Source organism: Dictyostelium discoideum (genome assembly GCF_000004695.1).
Source record: "Dictyostelium discoideum AX4 chromosome 5 chromosome, whole genome shotgun sequence".
NCBI classification, from domain to species: domain Eukaryota; phylum Evosea; class Eumycetozoa; order Dictyosteliales; family Dictyosteliaceae; genus Dictyostelium; species Dictyostelium discoideum.
In genome coordinates this window covers 608,421-628,420 of record NC_007091.3, presented here as the reverse complement: position 1 = coordinate 628,420, position 20,000 = coordinate 608,421, and the positions used below count along the sequence as shown (strand labels likewise).

The 20,000-nt window shown below is 23.7% G+C and overlaps 6 protein-coding genes across 6 annotated transcripts in view; 2 read left to right on the top strand and 4 right to left on the bottom strand.

Annotated features, from left to right (window-relative positions):
- Positions 1–6,297, top strand: part of DDB_G0287873 (hypothetical protein) — a gene marked incomplete at both ends in the record, with an annotated part of 6,945 nt that extends 648 nt beyond the window's left edge. The window contains 2 exons of the mRNA XM_631925.1: positions 1–338; positions 423–6,297. The exon at positions 1–338 is cut by the window's left edge and continues 648 nt beyond it. Of these exons, the coding sequence (XP_637017.1) occupies positions 1–338; positions 423–6,297 (6,213 nt within the window). The remainder of the gene's footprint in view (positions 339–422) is intronic.
- A 136-nt stretch (positions 6,298–6,433) lies between these two features.
- DDB_G0287735 (hypothetical protein) lies at positions 6,434–7,922 on the bottom strand (the record flags this gene model as incomplete). The annotated part of the gene is made up of 2 exons (XM_631924.1): positions 6,434–6,776; positions 6,886–7,922. The coding sequence occupies 2 exons, from the start codon at positions 7,920–7,922 to the stop codon at positions 6,434–6,436; spliced, it is 1,380 nt and encodes a 459-aa protein (XP_637016.1).
- A 1,474-nt stretch (positions 7,923–9,396) lies between these two features.
- syn7A (syntaxin 7) lies at positions 9,397–10,698 on the bottom strand (the record flags this gene model as incomplete). The annotated part of the gene is made up of 3 exons (XM_631923.1): positions 9,397–9,993; positions 10,132–10,231; positions 10,325–10,698. 3 exons carry the CDS (start codon positions 10,696–10,698, stop codon positions 9,397–9,399), a joined length of 1,071 nt encoding a protein of 356 aa, XP_637015.1.
- Positions 10,699–11,707: 1,009 nt separating this feature from the next.
- DDB_G0287731 (hypothetical protein) lies at positions 11,708–12,357 on the top strand (the record flags this gene model as incomplete). Its single annotated transcript, XM_631922.1, has 3 exons — positions 11,708–11,755; positions 11,823–11,907; positions 12,065–12,357. 3 exons carry the CDS (start codon positions 11,708–11,710, stop codon positions 12,355–12,357), a joined length of 426 nt encoding a protein of 141 aa, XP_637014.1.
- A 115-nt stretch (positions 12,358–12,472) lies between these two features.
- Positions 12,473–14,954, bottom strand: DDB_G0287729 (hypothetical protein; the record flags this gene model as incomplete). The annotated part of the gene is made up of 4 exons (XM_631921.1): positions 12,473–12,915; positions 13,007–13,184; positions 13,363–13,550; positions 13,643–14,954. 4 exons carry the CDS (start codon positions 14,952–14,954, stop codon positions 12,473–12,475), a joined length of 2,121 nt encoding a protein of 706 aa, XP_637013.1.
- Positions 14,955–15,890: 936 nt separating this feature from the next.
- DDB_G0287727 (hypothetical protein) lies at positions 15,891–19,284 on the bottom strand (the record flags this gene model as incomplete). The annotated part of the gene is made up of 2 exons (XM_631920.1): positions 15,891–16,200; positions 16,334–19,284. 2 exons carry the CDS (start codon positions 19,282–19,284, stop codon positions 15,891–15,893), a joined length of 3,261 nt encoding a protein of 1,086 aa, XP_637012.1.
- Positions 19,285–20,000: the final 716 nt, after the last annotated feature.

Here is a 20,000-nt window from a genome sequence, read left to right as displayed (position 1 = left end):
TCAAGTACACCAACATCAATCACTTTTACAACACCACAACCAACAATTACAATCCATGAAGTTATCTCTGAGAAAACTTTAAATTTTACAAATAATTATTGGAGATCTTCTTATTATCTCAATGATAAAGTTTATTATGAAATACCACCTGATGCTAAAATTAAATTCTTTTTTAATGAACAAATTGATTCAAATTATATTTCAAAATCATTAGTTGCTTATCAATTTATAAATCAATCATTAAATAATAATAGTAGTAGTAGTAGGAGTGATAATCAAAGAAAACCAATTCCATATAAAGTTATAACTTGTCCAAATACAACAACTATATTTCCTGGGTAAGATTTAAATAGTTTAAATAATAATAATAATAATAATAATTTTGAAAAAAATTCATAAAAATTTACTAATTTAAAAAATAGATTTCATAGTGAATTTATATATTATCCAAATGGTAATAATAATAATAATAATAATAGAAGAGAAAATTATTATTTATGTATTGAATTTAATGATAATAAATCATTGATGGTTGGAAAATTTTATAGATTCGAATTTAAAAAAGGTACAAAAATAAATGACAAATCTGGTGTATTAAAGGAATCAACAATTATTGATTTCACAGGTCTAAAACAATTTTCATTTGATTTTAATAATGATGTTTTATCAAGTGTAATTCAAAAATTGGCTATTAGACATGGTCTTTCTAAAGGTATTACATCTTTGAAATTGGCATCAACAATTTCAATTTATCCAACTCCAACAACAACATCAACATCGGCACCATTACAATTTACAAGTAAATTAAATAAAGAAGATTCATCATTCTTAATTCATATAATTGGTTTAAAATATGGTGTGAATTATACAATTAAAGTTAGTAGTAATAAAGATATAACCGATTGTTGGGGATTACCATTGATTGGTAATAGTTGGAATTTTACAATGGCAATGGTTTCATCATTTCAGACATCATATGATGCTTATGATTTTCAAACTAAAATTGAAAAGAGTGATGATAAAATAAAAGAAGAAGATGTTGGTGATACTTCAACAACCACAACAACAAATAATAGTAAAGATAAACAAGATCATCAGCAGCAACAACCACCATCACCAACATCATTACCACCAATAAATGATTTTATAATATTTCATCAAAATTTATATAGTAGTAATAATAATATTGGAAATGAAAAGTGTAAACCAGCAGGACCACATAAGATATCAGGTTATCCAATAACAAAGTCAAATTTGAAACAAGCATTGAAATCATTTGTAAATGGTAAGAATTTGATGAAACAAAATTTAATGAACTCTATGGTATTGGAAGAACCAACTTCAACAAATTTTTATAATAGTTCATTAGATAGTAAATCATTATGGAAACAATCTGGTGTTTATTTGGAATTACAAACATTGGGTCATAATTATGATTGTGAACCACAGTATCGTTTAAATTTCATATCAAGTACCGATGTTGGTGTATCAATACTAGTATCGTCATCAAATTCAATTGGTTGTTGGGTAACACGTTTATCAGATGGTTCAAATGTAAAGAATGCATCCGTTAGTTTATATCAGATAGTTGATAGTATAAAAGTACCCAATGAAAGAGATATCGTTTTGGTTGGTGGCGCTTCAAAGAAAACTTCAAATTTAGGTACAGTTGATTTTAAAACTAATAATGCCAATGGTATCGTTGTGGTTGAATATGATGGTGGATCGAAATTGTATATCGCCAAAACCGATTCAATCCTATATACATACAATTCCGTACCCTATAGTACAAAAAGTTCAGCCGTAATTGTAACTGATAGAAAACTTTATAATGCTGGTGAAAAAATCAATTGTAAAGTCTATATGAGCGGCGATTACAATAGATATCGTTTCACACTCTCAATCACTTGGACAATTTTAAATAGTGTTAGGGAATTCTCTCAAGAGATTGATGTTGACGATGATTATGGCACTTCCAATATAACAATTGATATACCAGATCAAGTTTCAATGGGACCTTACACAATATTAGTTCAAGGTAAAGATACAAATTCCGATTCTGGTTCTGATGTTTACTTTTATGGTGATATTTTAATTAGTGATCCACGTATACCATCTGGTTTAATTGATATCAAACAAAATAAAAGATTTATTCAATTAAATGTTGCTGGTAAAAAGAATGCTCATGGTGGTGGCGATGATGATGATGATGATGATGATCAATCACTTGAAACAAGTTTTAATATTCAAACTACAACTTATTTAGGTACACCATTACCAAATAAAAATGTTACAATTGTTTGTATCTTCAGTAGAAATTCAATTGATTCATCAAGATCTTTAGGTTTTATCTCATCAAAATCAATCACTACAGATAATTCAGGATTGGCAACATTAACATTTGATTTTTCAAATACACAATTAAAAGATGGTGATGTTTTCGTTTGTACTGGTAGTTATTTAGATTCAACTGGATCTTTAATTAAAGAGGATCCATTGTATGTCTATGCATTGACAACAGAATATCGTTTAGAGGTTCAAACTGATACGATTTTCTTTGGTTATCCATCAAGTGCATCCGCTTCATTGATTAATCAAACATCTGGTCTTGAAATTTCAAATATAACAATTGAGTTGAAATTAATTTCAACAGATTCATCAATTGATTTAACTTCAACCTCAACTTCAACAAACAATGATTTTAAAGTTATTAAAAATTCAATTTATAATATTTGGGACAAAAATATTCCACCGCCATTAGATAAATCAAATAGTTTAATTATTGGTGATTTAACTTCAAACAAACTTTCAAATGACATGTTAAAAAGTGGTGGAACATCATGCAGATTTAAATCAAATTCCATTACTGATGTAGGCCAATCAAATTGTTTTGTTGTTTTACCATCTTCATCATCATCTCAAAATTTAAATTATTATCTTTTGGCAACTGTTGTTTTACCAGGTAATAATAATGGTGGTGGTGGTGGTGGTAAGATAATGACAAAACTTTATAAATACAAAATCGATTCGAAATCAATATTTTCACCACCCCAGAATTTATTAACCTATAATGAAAAGAATGAATATTTACCAAGTGAAACCATTAATATTCGTTATTATAATCCATTCAAAAGTGGTACATTCACCTTAAGATATGGGTGTGGTAATACAAATACATGGAGACAAATATCAAACAAATCACATGGTTTCCAAACTTTATCAATAAAAATTCCAACTGGTTGTGAATCTAAAAGATTATCAGTTGTTGGTGTTTTAGTTGGTAATAAATATTCTTTTAAATTATCAGCGACTCAAACTACATCATTGACAACTTTTGATGCATCAAGACCAAATCCTCAAATCATTTCTAAATCTTTTCAAATTAAAGATCTTCCAAAAATGAATATTTCAATTTATTTTGATAAACAAAATAAAATCTATCAACCAGCTGGAAATGTATCATTTACAATTGAAATTAATGATCCAGGAACAAACTCACCAATTAATGAACAAGTTGAAGCTTGTGTCATGATTGTTGATAAAAGAAATTATGATATCTATGCTAATCCAATCGCAAATGGTGATCAACTTTTATTCGATAGTCTTTATAACTCGGTTTCAGATTCACGTTTCAATTTAATTCATAATTATGGTGAAATGTTGGCAGTTGTAAATAGAATTTTAGATTTTGATAGATGGGGTTACTTTTATTGGTCAAAGAATTTAGATTTAACAAGTAGTATAGCAAATTATTTTCAATATAGTAATCAATGGTTAACCGAACCAAATTATGGTGGTGGTGGAAGTTTCCAATATTTTTCAAAAGGTTTTAATGGTGGTGGACCAATCGCTGCTGAATCAAGACAATCAGATGATTCAGCAACACGAACTCCAACACCTTCACCTACAAATGGTTTACCAATTAATACAAACTTTAAAACTACACCATTATTTATTGGTAAAACAATTGTTGAAAATGGTCGTGCTAATATTGGATTCAAATTACCAGATGATTTAACAACATTTATTGTTAGAGTTTATGCTATAACAAAGACACATAAACTTTATTCAAAAGAATCAAGCTTAATCTCAAGAAAAGATATTAATATGATTAGTTTTTCACCAAGATTCGTTAGAACCGGTGATAAATTTGAAGCTGGTGTTAGTATAACACGTATTGATCAAGGTATTGATGTTTCAGATTTAAGAGTAATTGCAAAATATAAAGAAGCATGCATTGAATTTGGTCCAACAAAGGTTAATCAAGTTCAACAAAAACAAGATATTATATTTAGTGAAGATAGTAAAACCTCAGTTAATATTGTTTTCCCATTGGTTGCAAAATATCAATGTAATGCAGTTGTCTTTTTCTTTTTAGAACAAAAATCTTCTGGTAAGATATTGAATGGTGTAACATCGGAATTCTCTGTACTTGGTAAACAATCACCACTATATATTGGTACAAGTTTCGAAGTTAAAGCAAATTCAACCTCGGCTGAATTCTTAACATTACCTCAAAGTGAAGGTGGTATTGGTAGTTTGAAAATGACTGTTGGTGTTGGTAACTATCCAATTGTTGAAGAGAAATGTTTAAATCTATTATCAATTTCAAAGAAACGATTACCTTCATCAGTTGATTTATTATCACAACAAGTTACATTTGGTGCATTATCTGCCTATAGTTATAATTCAACATTGATTGTCAAATCACAACAAGTACTTGAAAGTGTAAATGATGGATTCTACGTTTACACTCGTTCAAACGGAATTTCATGGTACCCACAAGGTAATCCTGAACTATATCCAACATTGTATGCAGTGGTTCTAAAATCTTTAATGGATGCAACAAATACAGCAGGTTGGTCAATAATGTCAAATATTTCAACTTGGAATGATTTCATTGATTTTCAAGTTAATGCTCAATTGAGCCAATCAATTAAATCAAAAACACCAATTAATAAAGAATTGATTGGTTTAGCATCAGTTGGTCTTGGTTATTATTGGGCACCAAAAGATGAAGAATTAAATGATCTATATTCATTTAATGCTTTAACTGCCAATATCACTGATAACTGTTCATTACTTTGTCAAACTTATTTCGCATTGGCTGCATTAATCCAAGGTGAACCATCATCTTCACAATTCATTGGAGTGGTAGTAAATAACTTAAAGAATAAAATTCATATTCAAGGTAGAACAGCCTATATTAGTGATGATTCAAGAGTTGGTCAATCAAATTCAAATATCTTAGATTTAACAAATTATGCTTCCATTTTATTCTCTTTAAGAAAAGATCCTGATACTCAACCAATTTTATCGAAAATGATTAATTTCATTAGTGTCGATGGCCAACTATCTCAAGTAATATTGTCACAACAACGTCCTTATATTTTTGGTATATCTTCACAACAAGAAGCATTATCATTAATTTCAATTACATTCTATGATAAATCAAATAAAAATCAATCACCAAATCTTAAGTTTAAAGCTTATCAAAATCCAATAACAAAATCATCACCACCTCCACCAATCTTATTAGCATATAATTTCACAACAAATACTAGTGCAGAAAATGTTGAAAAACAAATCCCATACTCTTCTTTAATTAGCAATAAAACGGTTTTTTTCAGTTCCATTGGTAATGGCCAAGTTTCAGTTGCAGTTGGTATTGATTATACACCAGTTAATATTCCAAATAAACCAATTTACAATGGATTTTATGTTGAGAAAATCATTAAAGATATTAGTGGTGTTGGTGTTAGCAGTGATAATAATAATAATAATAATAATAATAATAATAATAATAATAATAATAATAATAATAATAATAATAATAATAATAATAATAATAATAATAATAATAATCCTCGTGAATTTTATCGTGGTCAAGAAGTAATGGTAATTTTATCAGTTACAGTTCCTGATTTTATGAATGATGTTTTCATTGAAGATCCAGCAAGTGGTGGTATAGATCCAATTGATAATAACATTGATAATAGTGGTTCAGGTTCAAACCCAATACCTTATCAACGTCACTTAAAATTATCAAACTATCAAAATGATCTAATTAATAATGATCGTTTAATTTGGTTCTATCAACCATTTTCACATCGTGAAACTAGACGTGATAAAGTTATTTACCAAGGTTCAAGTATTTCACCTGGTTCTTATCAAGTTAGTTATAAATGTATTGTTACAAGTAAAGGTAGTTTCACTATGCCTCCAACAAAAGTATATTCTTCAACTCAACCTGAAGTATTTGGTACTTCAAATGGTTTCACTTATACAGTTGTTTAAAAAATAATAATAATAATAAATAAACACTAAAATTTTATAAATTAAATACTACAAAGTTTTTCTTTTTTTTTTTTTTTTTTTTTTTTTTTTTTCCAAATTTTTAATTTATTTGTAAATAATTGTTTGTTTTTTTTTTTTAATAACCCCCATAAACAACGGCACATGGTGATAAAGTATCTTTATTATCGAATTTATCTTGATAATAATATTCGACTAAAGTATCAACACCATAAACTACAATATCGGCATTATCTCTAAGAATACTTGACCAAAAAGTATCAATACTTAAATTTTCATGATCGTCATGAATATGAAAGAATGAACCCCAAACATAATTTGTTTTACCAGTTGATCTTTCAACTAAACCTTCACTATTAACTTGAACTTCTTGACTCTTTGTATTCTTTTCTCTTTTTAAAATTATAATTTCATCAGGATCTTGAATTTCTTCAATAATTGCAACTGTCATTAATTTAACTCTAATAATAATAATGATTTATAATTTTTATATTAATTATTAATATATTATTAAAAATATAGTTGAAATAAAAAAAAAAAAAAAAAAAAAAAAAAAAAAAAAAAACTTACTGTTTTGGAGCCACAACATCACCAATTAAATTATCACCAACATAACAAAATGAAATTTGATCTTTTTTGAAATGATCTTTTAATTTATTTAAAACCAAATGAATATTACCACCTTTAAAGATTGTATCATGAGAAACACCAAGTTCAATATTTGAGCATTCAATGTAATCAGATTTCTCTTTTGGATAAAAAGTCATTAACTTTGTGAAAGGTTTTGAATTGATATCACTCTTGAAAAATTCAGGTTTCTTTGCATCAACGATGATACAATCGAAATAGTCTCTAAAGTTTTCACCAAATGAATATTCCATTACAGAATGGCAATATTCAGATTTTGAATTTGTAATTAAAATTACTTTTGTATTATTTTTTGAACGAATTTCCATTAACCAATTCTTTAATCGATTGGAAACTTTGTAAATGTATTTTGAAGGATCTTTTTTAAATGATGTATAATAATGACCAGTGGTAAAGTCATTGAAATGTTTTGCGAATGAGATTGAAATTTCTTTAGCCAATTGTTTGAATGTTGAATAATCTATTGGTTTACCTAAACGAATTGATTCACTATTTTGATATTCCATGAAATCTCTAATGACTGATGTAATCGGTGTTTCAAAGAATGATATCATTGTAAAGAAACGTGCTGAATTACTACCATCATAATCTTTCAATGGTGATTCTGAACCAATTACCTTTTCATCATGATATATTGAATCTATTTCTTCTTTTGATACAATTGATTTACCTCTAAATGCTTTTATAACTCTCTTCTTATTATCTAATTTTAATATTAACCCAAGTTCTAAATCAATTACTAATCCACGCTTACTAAATGAAAAATCCAATTTCGACTCTTTTAAAAATGGGAATACTGTAACTAAATGCTCTAATACACATTCATATATTAATGTTGCTGTTTCATTATTATTATATCTAACAATTGCCATATCCATATCGAATCCAATAACATTAACATTTTTGAATTGTTGATGTAATTTAATTTCTGTATTAATGATTTCTTCAATTTTACTCATTTTTTTTTTTTTTTGTTTTTATTACCTATATATTATTTTTTTTTTTATATATATATATTTAAAAATGTTAATTAAAGTATTGGTACAGGTATTTGTATTTCGGATTAAAAAAAAAAAAAAAAAAAAAAAAAAAAAAAAAAAAAAAATTAAAAAATTAAAAAATTAAAAAATTAAAAAAAAATAAAAAAAAATAAAAAAAACCTCAAAAAATAAAAACACCACCATTTCCCTTTTTTGTAAATTATTTTTTTTTAAAAAAGGATATTTCTAAAAAAACAAAATTAAAATTTTAAAACTGAATGTTGAATATTATTAGCAATTGTTTATTCAAAAAAAAAAATAATAATAATTCTTATAAAGTATCAGAATACTTAAAACTGGATATTTTAAAAAAAAAAAGTAAAAAATAACAAAATTTTATTATTTGATTAATTTATTTAATTTAAATACAATCATATTTAAAAGTGGATTTTTTTTTTTTTTAATTTTAACTTAATTGATTTTTTAAAATTAAAACTCTTTATTTGATAATTTAAATTAAAAATAATAATAATAATAATAATAATAATAATAATAATAATAATAATAATAATAATGATAATATTAATTTAATAATAATAAAAATAATAATAATAATAATAATTGCATTATATTTTAAAATTCATAAATAAAAAACTAATCAGAAAAAGGTTTTTTGAGTGTTTGCGGAAGTGGGTTTTGGAATTATTGAAACAGTTCAATATTTCCATTTTATACGCAGTAAGTTAAATTAACCAATTAGCCTAAATAATTGTTGATTTTTTTTCTTTAAAAAATGATCTCTTCGAAGTAACCACTTTCCCCTTCACCCTTTTAAAACCCAATTTTAATTATAATTAAAAACTTATTAAATAAAAAACTTTAAAAAAAGTTATCTTTTTTATGGGAAAAAAACATTTTTAAAAAAAAAAAAAAAAAAATATATTTTGGGAAAATTATATGAATAAAAAAAAAAGGTTTTTTTTTATTTTTAATTTTTTTTTTTTTTTTAAAGGATAGATAGATCAATCATAACAGATCTATCATTTATTTAATATTTTAAATTCTCAACCAAAAATTAAGTTGATTCCACAAAAAAGGTTTACCAGTGAAAATTTTTGCGTGCTTTTCTGCTTGTTGGTGAATTTGCTGGGTTATCTCAGATATTTTTTTATTTTTAGATTAAATGTTTATAAAATATTTTGTATGTTCGAAATTAATTTTTTATTTTTTATTTTTTATTTTTTGTTTTTTTTTTTTTTTGTTGTTTTTGTTATTTTATTTTTTTTTTTTTCTGTTAAATCTTTGAAAAGAAAACTATTATTCTATTTCATTTCTTTACTAAAATATATTGGTGCTATTTTTATTAATTATAAATTATTATTATTATTATTATTATTATTATTATTATTATTATTATTATTATTATTATTATTATTATTGTTATTTGATTACTCTATTTTCTTAAAGTAAAGAATAAAATAACACCTAAAACAGCACAAACAATTAAGAGAATGAGTACAATCCAACACATTTTATTTCTAGAGGATTTTTGATTTTTGCTTGCTTCTCTAAGATGATTGACACCCTCTTTTGTATTGATAGTAGTTGATTCAAGACTAGCTTCAATGGTATTAATCATAACGCCTTGCTCTGCAACCAAACCTGATAAATCTACAAAGATTTCATTAATCTCAACGATCGATTGTTCAATCTTACGAATACCTTCATCTCTTTCTTGAATGATTGAATTTTGATATTCTCTTTCTGCCTCAATTTGTGCCAATTGTTGTCTACGTGATGATTCCATCAAACTTTGATGTTCGTCCTCTCTATTATCATCATCATAATATGGTTGTTGATTATTTAAAAAGTGATTATTTTGATTATTATTATTGCTGTTGTTGTTTCTTCCAAATGTTGTTGGTTGTTGATGATCTGGTGCAACTGGTAATGGTGTTGTTTTCTCTTTTTTAGTTGCAACTTGTGCAATATCTTTAAATTGTTGTAAACAATTATTAAATTCTTTAACTAATTTTTGATATAATAATTTCTAAATAGTAATAATAATAATAATAATAATAATAATAATAATAATAATAATAATAATAATAATAATAATAATAATAATAATAAAAAATCAATTAGTATTATTATTTTTAAATAAAATAATTTCTAAATTATTTCTTACATTTTTTGAATCACGTGAACGACTTGCTAAAGATGTAAGGTTTTTAACCTTGCCAGATTCTGATGAAATTAAATGAGTTGTTGAATCAACACAATTACGGCTAAATTTTTGAGAATAAGAGAGAAGAAAAAAAAAAAAGTGATATGTTAGTATGATAATTTTGTATATGCAATTGTATAAATTTAATAAATACATTTTTTCTCTAGTATCCATTGAATCTTTTGGTGTACCCAATAGTTGAACTAATTTAGTTAATATTTGTACAGCATTTTGAATTTGTTGAATATTTCTAGTAGTTGATTGATAGTCAGAATTATTTGTGACATCATCATCGCCTCCGTAACCATTATTATCAAAACTATTATTATTATTATTTACATATTGTTGTTGTTGTTGTTGTTGTTGTTGAGGTCTGTTATTATTATATCCACCATTATTATTATTATTATTATTATATCCACCATTATTATTATTATATCCACCGCCATTATTATTATATCCACCACTGTTATATCCTCCACCTTGATTATAACCACCTCCACCAAAATTATTATTATTGTTGTACATTTTTTTTTTCTAAATTATTCTATATTTTAATTCTAAACGTTGTTTTTTTTTTTATATACAATTTTACTATTATTATTATTATTACTACTACTTTTATTGTTTTTTTTTTTTTTTTTTATTGTTTGAATATTATTTATTAAAAATTTGGTGTGTGTTATTTAAAATAAAAAAAAAAAAAATTAAAAAAATTAAAAAATTAAAAAAAAAAAAAATTAAAAAAATAAAAAATAAAAAATTAAAAAAATAAAAATTAAAATAAAAAATAAATAAACAAAAAAATGAACGAAAAATTGTTATAAAGATAAAGTTTTTAATGTATGATGGTTTTATAGGTTAAAAAAAAAAAAAAAATAAAAAATAAAAAAATAAAAAATAAAAAATAAAAAATCTATTTTTTTTTTTTTTTTTATCTCACAAATTTGACCTAATTTTTTTTTTTTTTTTTTTTTTTTTTTTTTTTTTTTCTTTTTCTTTTTCTTTTTCTGGGTTTTTTTTTTTTTTTTTTTTTTTTTTTTTTTAAATTTTGGGGTTTTTTTTTTTTTGGGGTTTTTAAGGTTTTTTAATTTTTTTATTCATTTTTAGTAAATCAGATTAAAAAAAATTTTAATCACTCCCAAATAACCAGGATGTCCATTTTAAACGAATATTACCTTATAAAAAATTAAAAAAAATAAAAAAAAATTAAAAAAAATAAAATTCAAAATTAAAAAAAAAAAAAATAAAAAAAAATAAAAAAAAAATAAAAATAAAAATTTATATTTCAATTTCATTCTTAGTAACACAAAAAACAATAATATTCAAATTAAATTTATAATAACTTTTAATACAGATATAATTTTTATGAAAATAAATTTAGTTTTTTTTTTTTTTATGTTATTTTTAGATTCACTTAAAACAAAAAAATAAAAAAAAAAAAAAAAAAAGGTTATATTAAAAATATTAAAAATATTAAAAATAGGAAAATAAAAACAAAACAGAAAAAAAAAAAAAAAAAAAAAGGGATGAAAATATGAGTAATTGGAGTTTCCCTATATTTGATTGTTGTTCTACACCATTTGTAAGTAAAAAAAAAAAAAAAAAAAAAAAAAAAAAATATTATTAACCTAATACTAATTTTTATGCAGATATCTTTAGTTACATGTTGTTGCTGTCCTTGTCAAGTAGCAAGACAAAGGGCAACTTTAAAAAGAGATGCATTTGGTTGTGGGCGTATGTATTTTATTCTTATTTTATTTTATTTTATTTTATTTTATTTTATTTTATTTTATTTTTTAAAAAATAATTATTTAATTTATTTATTCATTTTGATTATTAATTTAAAAATAATTTTATTTAATTAACAATAATAATTAATAATTAATAATAGAATGTTTATTTTCATTTTTTTGTTTACCATTTGCTGCTTGTTTAAATAGGTATGAAATAAGGGCGAAACATAATATCAGAGGTACAAGTATTGGTGATTGTGTTTGTTGTTGTTGGTGTGGTTGTTGTGCAACCGTTCAACAAGCTAGGGAACTGGATTACAAAGGTGATAAACCAGGTGGTTTATTCATGTCAACTGGTGACACTTCAAAAGATTATCAACATCCAAATTCACCAAATTATGACACTCAAAATGATAATTTAAATAAAAATAATGATTATGATATCGTTTAATTAATAAATAAATAAAATAAAATAAAATAAAATAAAATAAATAAATAAAATAAAATAAAAAACATACATAAATAATTAAATTAATTTTTTGTTTTTATTATTTATTTTATAAGAATTAATTAACTTTAATAGTTTTGGAAGTATTTGTAGTGATTTTGGTGTTTACATTTATAGTGTTACTATTAATATTAATATTATTAATATTATTATTATTATTATTATTAATTAAGTTTGAGTCGATTGGAAAATTAAAAAATGTAAACCATTTTTTACTACCAATAAAGAACTCTGTAATATTTGAAAAGAAACCACGATGAAATACATTCCATTTACCATCTTTTCTTAGGTAAGAATATCTTGCCAAGTTTAATAATTCATTTAATGTACAATTGAAAATGATACCTAAAATTTGAGCGCTCAACAACTTTAATATCCAAATCCATGCTAATAATCCATAAACTAAAAATATTGAAACCATTCTATGTGTATCATAATAATATTCAAATGCTTGTTTATATCCATCATCAAATGATGGTGCATTTAAATCTAATTGTAAAACTAATAAGAAAATGAAAATAAAAAAAAAAAAAAAAAAAAAAATTAATAAATAATAATAATAATAATAAATATTTTAAAATTTAAATCTTACATTTAAAAGCAACATAATAAATTGGAATTGCTATTGCACTATACAATGACAAAACTAATAAAAATAATCTATGATTTGCAGTACCAACACAATTATTAATCCAAATACAATGATGATCGAATCTAGCAACACATTGTTTACAAAATTTACAATGTTTTGATCTTAATGGTTTATGAATCTAATAAAAAAATAATAATAATAACAATTATTAATATATATATAAATTTTAATAATAATAATAATAATAATAATAATAATAATAATAATAATAATAATAATAATAATAATAATAATAATAATAATAATAATAATAATAATAATAATAATAATAATAATAATAATAATAATAAACATACATCACAAGTTGGACAAATTTCAGGTATTGGTTGATTATTTTCAATTCTATAAATGAAATCTTTTAAATCTTCATCAGGTGATGATTTTATAATACCAGCATTTGAAAATGGTAAACAACATAATCCATAAAAAAAAATGGCACTTAAAATTGATATAACTGTATGGCAAAATATATAATTTGGAACATCTTTTTGGAAAAAAAAAAAAAAAAAAAAAAAAAAAAAAAAGGATTAAAATTTGTATAATAAAGATTATTTTAATAATTAAATTAAAACTTACACCATAGAATTTGAAAGAAATAAGTCCAATAACAAATAAAACAACCAACAATCCACCAAGTTACAGGTAATGGATTTGTACAATAATCAACCCAAAGATGAGTTAGATAGATACGACAAAAATTACCAAGTATAATTATTGATGGAATTGAAATGTACCATTTAAAGGAGTAGAGAATATAAAAGAAAAGGAAATTTCCAAGTAACGCCATAAAGGTCCAAAAGTAATTGTATACATTTGCGTTATCTTGCAACTCTAGAGATGACTTACCCTTGGTTAATTGCTTTTTCTCAATTTTTTGAGCTTTCCATAGGAAAGCAATACAAGGATCAGTTGAACGAGTTAAAGCCAATTCGTAGGGAGTTTTATTGTCTGCATCTTTTAGATTCAAATTGGCACCCTCTTCATGGAGTGCCACTGTACATTCGGTGTAGCCCTTGAACGACGACCAATGTATTGGAGTTCTGTGTAAATTATCGATTGAGTTGATGTCGGCACCCCTATTTATCAACAGTCGGATCAGTTTTAAATTTCCCGAGAACGATGCCCAATGGAGTGCGGTGTGTCCCTCGTCATCCTTACTGGTCACGGGTAGGCCTTTGTGGAGGAGATATCGCGCCACGTCCAATGACCTATCGTGGTGGGTCGAGAGTAGCAGTGAATTCAGACCCCTGCGATCCCTAAGGAATATATCACTATTTCCAACCTGAACCAAATGATGTATGATATAAATGTCACCTGCCACACATGCCCAATGAAATGGAGTTTGCTTCTCTGATGAATTGGCCGTATTTGCATTGGCTCCAATCGATACTAAATATTTCACAACTTGAAAATGTTTTCTATAACATGCCCAATGTAATGCTGTATTACCCTCTGAATCCAACGAATTCAATAAACTCTTCAATGAGATATTACTATGTTGACTCTTTATCTTTGCTATCACTGCCTCACAATCTCCTACATCCCCTTTTGCTGAAAAATGTATTAATTCACTAATTAACATTTCATACATTGTAAATTTATTTAATTTTTTATTTGATTTTGAATAATCACTATCTGAATCATATTCTTCTGATGAATAATCACCATCACCATCATCATCATCATCGTATTCTTCTTCCTCTTCTTTATAATTATCATCTACTTTTTCTATGGAATTAAATTTTTTATTATTATTATTATTATTATTATTATTATTATTATTATTATTATTACAACTATTTTGAAATTTTATTTGATATTTTTCATCATTTTCAATACTATTATTTAAATGATTTAGTTTTGATTCCCTATTTTTTAATTGTGTCATTTTTTTTTTTTTTTTTTTTTTTTTAATTTTAATTTTTTTTTGGTTTTTTTTGGGGTGGTTAATTTTGGTAATTTTAATTTTTTTTTTTTTTTTTTTTTAATTCTAAATGTTTAATGTTTTTTAGTTTTTTTTTTTTTTATTATTTTTTTATTTTTGTTTTATTTTTGAATTACTATTACGAAATATAAAATGGCATGAAAATAAAATTGAAATAAAAAAATGTTGTTGTTGTTGTGGCGTTATGAAAATATCTAAAGTGAAAAAAAAACAAAAATTTTAAAAAAAAAAAAAATTAAAATAAAAAAATAAAATAAAATAAAAAAAATCCTTTTTTAGGGCTAAAAAAAAAAAATAAAAAAAAATAAAAAAATAAAAAAAAAACTGACAATTAGAACTTCTGAAGTTACAATTTTTAGTTTTTTTTTTTTAAAAAAAAAAAAGTTGTAAATAATTTATTTGGAAAATGAAAAAAAATAAAAAAAAAAAAAAAATAAAAAAATAAATTTATTATTAGTGAAACTATGGGACTATGGATAAAAAAAAAAAAAATAAAAATAAAAAAAAAATAAAAAATAAAAAATAAAAAATAAAAATCAAAGGGAAATTAAAATTAAAATCAAATTATAATGCCTATTTTATTGATGATGTGTTTTTAAAAAAAAAAAAAAATAAAAAAAATAAAAAAAAAAAGTATTTTACAAAATATCTTTATAAAAAATATTTGCTGACGAAAAGATATTCTTTTTTTTTTTTTTTTTTTTTTTTCAAATAATAATCACAAATTTTGACAGAAAAAGTGATTAAAAAAATTGGAAATTTATGACGATTGAGGAAAAGGTATCTATCTTTACTCAGAATAATGATAATAAAATAATAATAATTTTTTTATTTTTTTTTTTTTATTTTATTTTTATAAATTGTACACTAAATTTTACACTACGACGACGGTACCTGCTTCTTTGTAAAGTATTTTTCAATAGAACTATTCGGATTTAGTGGGGGTGGTGTTTGAGTTGTTGAATTTTTTTTTGATGGTGTTTTTTTACTATTATTATTATTATTATTATTATTATTATTATTTTTATTATTATTATTATTATTATTATTATTATTATTATTATTATTATTATTTTTATTATTATTATTATTATTATTATTATTATTATTATTATTATTATTATTATTATTATTATTACTTTCCTCATTTCCATTTTTTATAACTTCAAAACCTTCAAAATCTAAAATCCTAAATTATTATTTAATTTTGGTCGAGAAAATTAATATTTTAAATTTTTTAAAGTAAGGAGAAAAAAAAAAAAAAAAAAAAAAAAAAAAAAAAAAAAAAAACTGGAAAAATAAAAAAATACTAAAAAACTTACTTGGCAGTTTTAGTTGGACCATTATTACCAACATTGATATTTTTATTAGTTACTCCATTTGTGCCATTAGTATTTATAGTTTCCTGAAATTTTCTTTTTAAATTACTATTACTATTATTATTATTATTATTATTATTATTATTATTATTATTATTATTATTATTATTATTATTATTATTATTATTATTATTATTATTATTACCCTCTTCGCTATTGGTATCATTATCGCTATTAATAGTATTATTATTTATTATGTTATTATTATTATCATTATCATCATTTTTATTATTACTATTACTATTATTATTATTATTAGTATTAGTATTAGTATTATTGATTTCGGTTGAATTGGCAACACTGTCGATTTTATCTAAATTCGTATTGTTAATTTTATTTTCAGCCAAGGTAAAAGAGTCGCTATTATTATTATTATTATTTTTATCATTATCATTATTATTATCATTATTATTATTATTATTATTATTTAAATTTTCGGATAAATTTGAGTCACCCTTATCTTTAATATTTAAAAGGTGATTTGAATCGGTGGTTATTATTGATGATGAAATACTACATAAAGGGATGTTAGACAAAATGTCATTATTATTATTATTTTTATTATTATTATTATTATTATTATTATTTGTGTTTTCGATATTTTGAGTTATTATTTGTGATGAATTTGGTTGAGTTGGTTGTTGATTATGATTTAAACGTTGTAAAGGTTGAACATCAATGAATTGATAAGATTGAGGTGCAACTAAAGAAGGATTTGATATGGAAGTTGGCTTTGATTTACCACCACTCCTATTGTTTTTACCTTTACCTCTTGATCTATTATTATTGTTATTATTACCACTACTATTTTTATTATTATTATTATTATCATTATTAATATTGTTATCAACATCGTCATCATCGTCATCGTCATTACTATTATCGTTATTATAAGGTATATAATCTATATAAGTTCTACCATAGAGACCTAATCTAACACGACCTAATACAGGTGGATAATTATGATTAACAAAGATGTAACCTTGACTTAGTGATGGATAAATTGGTACACCTTTACCATTGGTAGGTGGTCTAGTTGGTGGTATTGGTGCGATTCTTTGATTATATTCGAAATCACTCTCAACATCACTTTCACTATCAGTGGAAATTGATGAACCTGATATACCTGCAGTTATTTGTGATGCAGGTTTCTCATCTTCATAATTATCACCTAAACGTTGATAATAATCTTTTGATGTCGGTATTGATATTGAATTGAAATAATCCATTTGAAATTTCCTTTTCTCTCTTTCAATTTCTTCTTCTTTTGTTAATGGTTGTGGTGGTTGTAATTGTTGTTGTTGTTGTTTTTGTTTTTGTTGTTGATTAATTTGTTTATCTTTTTCTGTTAAAATATTAGTATTATCACCATCAATCATAATAATCTCATTATTATTTGATGATGATGATGATGTTGATGATGATGTTGTATTTGTATCAGATGTAATTGAAGGTGGTTTTGATTTTTCAGATCTTGAATGTTCTCCATATTGTTTTTCTAATGATGGTGTTGGGAATTCACCAGGTTTAACAACAAAGTGACGATAACCTTCTTGACGTGCTTTACTATTGGGTATTGGCATACCATGTGATTCGGTAAATACTGGACCGGTTGGGTTCTTTTGATTTAATAAGATTGATTGTAAATTTGAATGACCACTACTTGAAATTAATGATGAACTACTACTATTATTACTATTACTAATTGTATTATTATTATTGTTATTATTATTATTATTATTATTGTTATTATTATTATTATTATTATTGTTATTACTATTACTACTACTATTATTATTATTATTATTATTAATTGAGACAGTTGATGAAGATGAAGATGATGAAGATGATTTATCTTTATGTTTCTTTTTATGAGATGATGAAGATGAAGAAGAAGATGATAATGATGAAATATTATTAATATTAGTGGAAGTAGTTGAAGAAGTTGAATTGGGTATTAAATCATCTTCTTCTTGTCTAATTTGAGCCAATTCAATTAATTTATTATATAATTGTGAAACTAGATTTAAATGATCTTTTTTTAATTTTTCTCTCTTTTTAATCATTTCCAAGATTATTCTAGTTTTTTCAATTTCTTCACGTAATTGAGTCATCTTTAAGAGAGAGGCAGCATCATTCTTTCTCGCCTTTTTCAATTTATTATTGTCGATTTCACGAGTTCTAAACGCTTTGAAAGGTGAAGGATCTTCACGATCGGGTGGTTTCAACAGACGACGAATGAGTGTGTTGTTGGTGAGTTGCTTTCTTTTCGATAACCAATGTTGATGAATCATATGAGCAAATTGTGGTCTTAGACCTTTACAGATTTGTTCAGACTTTAATTGATCACATTGACCGTAGTAGTAGAAATCCTTTTCGAAACGATCGATAATTTGCTCGAATTTGTCCACAGAGAGTATGGGCTTCTTGGTTGGTGGAAAGTTGGTGGAATTCATTGCGGTTTGGTTTAATTGTTGGACAAACTCTTCATCGTCGTCATCTGCGTCGTATTCGCATACTTGGTCCCACTCATCTTCGGTCTTTTCATGATACAGTATATAGGTGGAACCAATTGAGAAAGGTTGAGGATTCGACGATTGGTCATATCCTGCCACTACGTTAACCACTGGAATTGGGATTTCGGGTAATTGATCATGTCTCATTTTAACCGATGCTTGAATGATGTCTTGTAAATGTGTTTCACCTTCTTCTGCTGCTTCCATACCTGTTGGTATGATTGGCACTAGTCTAGATACTGTCGATTCATCATCATCAATAGCCGTCCTTATAATTGGTAATGGTTTTGATATATCAATTGGTCTTGGTCTAAATGATATTCTTTGTGATCTAGTGGTTATAGTATTCTCTGTATTATTACCTCCATTTCTTGACATTCTTTTTCTTTATTTCTTTTTCTTTTTCTTTTTTTTTTTTTTTTTTTTTTTTTTAATTATTTGTAAAAAAAAAAAACATTAAATTATAAAAGTAGTGTTTCCTAAAAAAAAAAAAAAAAAAAAAAAAGGAAGGAAAAGGAAAAAAAAAAAAGGAAAAAAAGGGTTTTTTTAAAAAAAAAAATTTTGGGAAAAATTTTTGGAAATTTTTGAAAAGTTTTGGGTAAAAAAAATTTTTTTTTTTTTTTTTTTTTTTTAAACAAAATTTTAATTTTTTTTTTTTCCCTTTTTTTTTTTTTTTTTTAATTTTGGTTTATTTTAATAATAATTTTTTTATTTTTAAAAAAAAAAATATTGTTTAATTAAACAAATTTTTTTTTTTTTTTTTTTTTTTTTTTTTTTAAAAAAATTTGAAAAAAAAAAAAAAAAAAAATTATAAGCAAATTTGAAACATAGGTATGTAATGCTTAGGGTTATTTTAAACAGAACTTTATTTTTTTTATTTTATTTTTTTTGTATGATTTTTTTGTGTTTTTTTTTAAAAAAAAAAATAAAATAATAGAGGGAAGAAAAAAAAAAAATAAAAAAATTATAAAAATATATTACTTTTTAGTTTGCTTGTTGAGTTTTGTATGGGATTGAAAAAAAATATTTTTTTTTTTTTGAATTTTTGAAAAAAAAAAAAAAAAAAAAAAAAAAAAAGTGACCTTGTGAGGGCG